Consider the following 2500-nt stretch of genomic DNA (forward strand, 5'->3'; position numbering starts at 1 on the left):
TTTGACAATACATGAGGGTATGAGCTGTGACACGCTAGCACATTTCATGAGGTGTGTTAGTAGGCCAGTGTCAAGTTTCACAGTTCATATCCTCGTGTATTTTTAAAAATGAAATTCATTTTTCATATTTGCATTTTACTTTTATTTCTGTAAGGATTCCCAGCCACTAAAATAGACATACTATATTTATGAAAATTCCAACCCACAACGGTCACAACTGTAGCACATTCATGAGGAAATGGCTATCATTACAATTTGTAAAGATACAGTATCAAACGCAAACACATTGGAACTGTAAAGATTGTCACATGTATGTACTCTTGTCTATAATACACACTCGTCATAGTCACGGTCTCATACTAATTACCTGTCATCAATGTGACCTGGTCCTGTTTTGTATGGTACCCCTAGACCCCCAATCCAGTCATCTGGCACTGAACTGCCATTTAATGACCTGAAAATCAGAGTAATATGATTAATAACTTGGAGTAGATTCCCTGAAGTAAACAGTCTATTAAGTCAATATCACTTCGATGGAATTGATCAATATATTATGGTATTAACCAATATCAAAAGTAGAAAATTGTTTTATCTGTTAATTTTAAATTAGTTCTGTTTTATCTGTAGAGAGGCGAGAAATTCATTTTCTCATGAATTCCCAATACACAATTCGTTCCAGACCATGGCAGACAGATAATGAATGATGTATTACAAACAGATAATTAAAATGACATCACCAAGGTAACAGATAATTAAAATGACATCACCAAGGTAACAGATAATTAAATTGACATCACCAAGGTAACAGATAATTAGATTGACATCACCAAGGTAACAGATAATTAAAATGACATCTCCAAGGCAACAGATAATTAAATTTACATCTCCAAGGTAACAGATAATTAAAATGACATAACCAAGGTAACAGATCAAAATGACATCACCAAGGCAAATGCATAATCTGAGACTGTTGTGAAGTTTAGTTTTTCATGTCCAGGGTTCATACAGCCAGCATTATTTTTTTCAAGCAAATTTTAAAGCTAAATTTCAAGTACTTTTGGACAATACATTGTATTACAATCTACAATCATGTAAACAATTAAAAAAACCTGTCACATTAATATATTGACTGGATTTTTAAATCCTTTCTTTAGGTCATATTATCCCTTGGTTTTTTTTTTTAGCCCCCCCCCCCTTTTTCCCTCACAAACTATGTCATTGATAGATTGTCAGATCTCATCCTAAATCATTTCTTATGTTAGCCATCTTGCATGTCAGAATTCAGAGCTGCATCCCCCTTACTAATGATGTTTATTTTCTTATCATATTACACACACATGCACAATGTCCTTTATACTCTTAATACATTTAAATGCTATAACCAACTTATACTTAGATTCCCATGCTTTGTTGTAAAATCAGCAATAATTCATTCTTTCTACAGGTTTTGTGTTTTCCATTGATGAAAAACTAAATCACAGAAATGTTTCACATATTAGCAAAAAACACATTAAAGTGTCTGTGACAAATTTATAAACATCAACTCAAAGAAATATCAATAATGCATGAAAAGGAAAATTACATGCTTTTTCCATTTTCAAATTTTTGCTTATGTAGGGAAACATAATCAGAATTTTTTTTGCAACATTTAAAAAGAAATCAAACAAATAAAACGTAAATTAAGCACTTTCCTATGTCATGCATTTTCAAGCATTTTTCATGGACTGGGTCAAAATTCAAGCACTTTTCATGGACTGCACAAACTCTAACATCTGTATGCTTGGATACATACATGACAACAATGAATCGATACGATGCTCATTCACTACACAGAATTGTGAGGTGAACATTTCCTGATTTTTTGCCAATCAGGAAAGAGAAAATTTTCAGCAATTGATAAGAGATTTGTTAACTACCCATGTGTTCAATAAAGGAATCTGTTGATGACAAAATGTTTCGACTGCTAGAAAGATACGAGTACACAACTCCGACAACTAACCTCATTAAGTGTTTAGCGTCATCATATGATACAGATTGTACTGGAATGTTGGGACATCCTAGACAATTCTCCCCGGGGTTAGGTTGATGATACACACCATCTATAAAATGAAATTGTAATTATTGTATAAAATTATAACTACTGCTTTGAATGATTAACTTTTAATTGAATATTAATTACTCATGCTGTCATAAAGATATGCAAGTAGTTATCTCTCTTTGGAAAACTCTCATACTTTGTAAGACATTAATACATGTGGGGTTGGATAATATCTATCACTGCATGTTTAACAGTAAACAAGTGTCTGAATTTGGCTGAAAGTGTGGGATATAGATCATATAACTGATCATGTTTAACACTTTAAAAATGACATTGCTTTGATATATACATGTATGTTGTCCTCAATTAAAACCTACCTAGTGATATTTCACCTAGACTTTGTCGGCCCTCAATCAAATTCTACCTAGTGATATTTCACCTACACTTTGTGTGCCCTCAAAC

General features: G+C 32.6%; 1 protein-coding gene across 1 annotated transcript in view; it reads right to left on the reverse strand.

The window, feature by feature from the left end:
* Positions 1-2500, reverse strand: part of LOC125650227 (N-acetylated-alpha-linked acidic dipeptidase 2-like) — a 64803-nt gene that overhangs the window by 27307 nt on the left and 34996 nt on the right. The window contains exons 8-9 of the mRNA XM_056153827.1: positions 2000-2099; positions 368-454 (exon numbers count right to left, since the gene is read on the reverse strand). Coding sequence (XP_056009802.1) covers positions 368-454; positions 2000-2099 — 187 coding nt within the window. The remainder of the gene's footprint in view (positions 1-367; positions 455-1999; positions 2100-2500) is intronic.

The sequence above is a fragment of the Ostrea edulis genome, chromosome 1 (genome assembly GCF_947568905.1).
Source record: "Ostrea edulis chromosome 1, xbOstEdul1.1, whole genome shotgun sequence".
Lineage (NCBI taxonomy): Eukaryota > Metazoa > Mollusca > Bivalvia > Ostreida > Ostreidae > Ostrea > Ostrea edulis.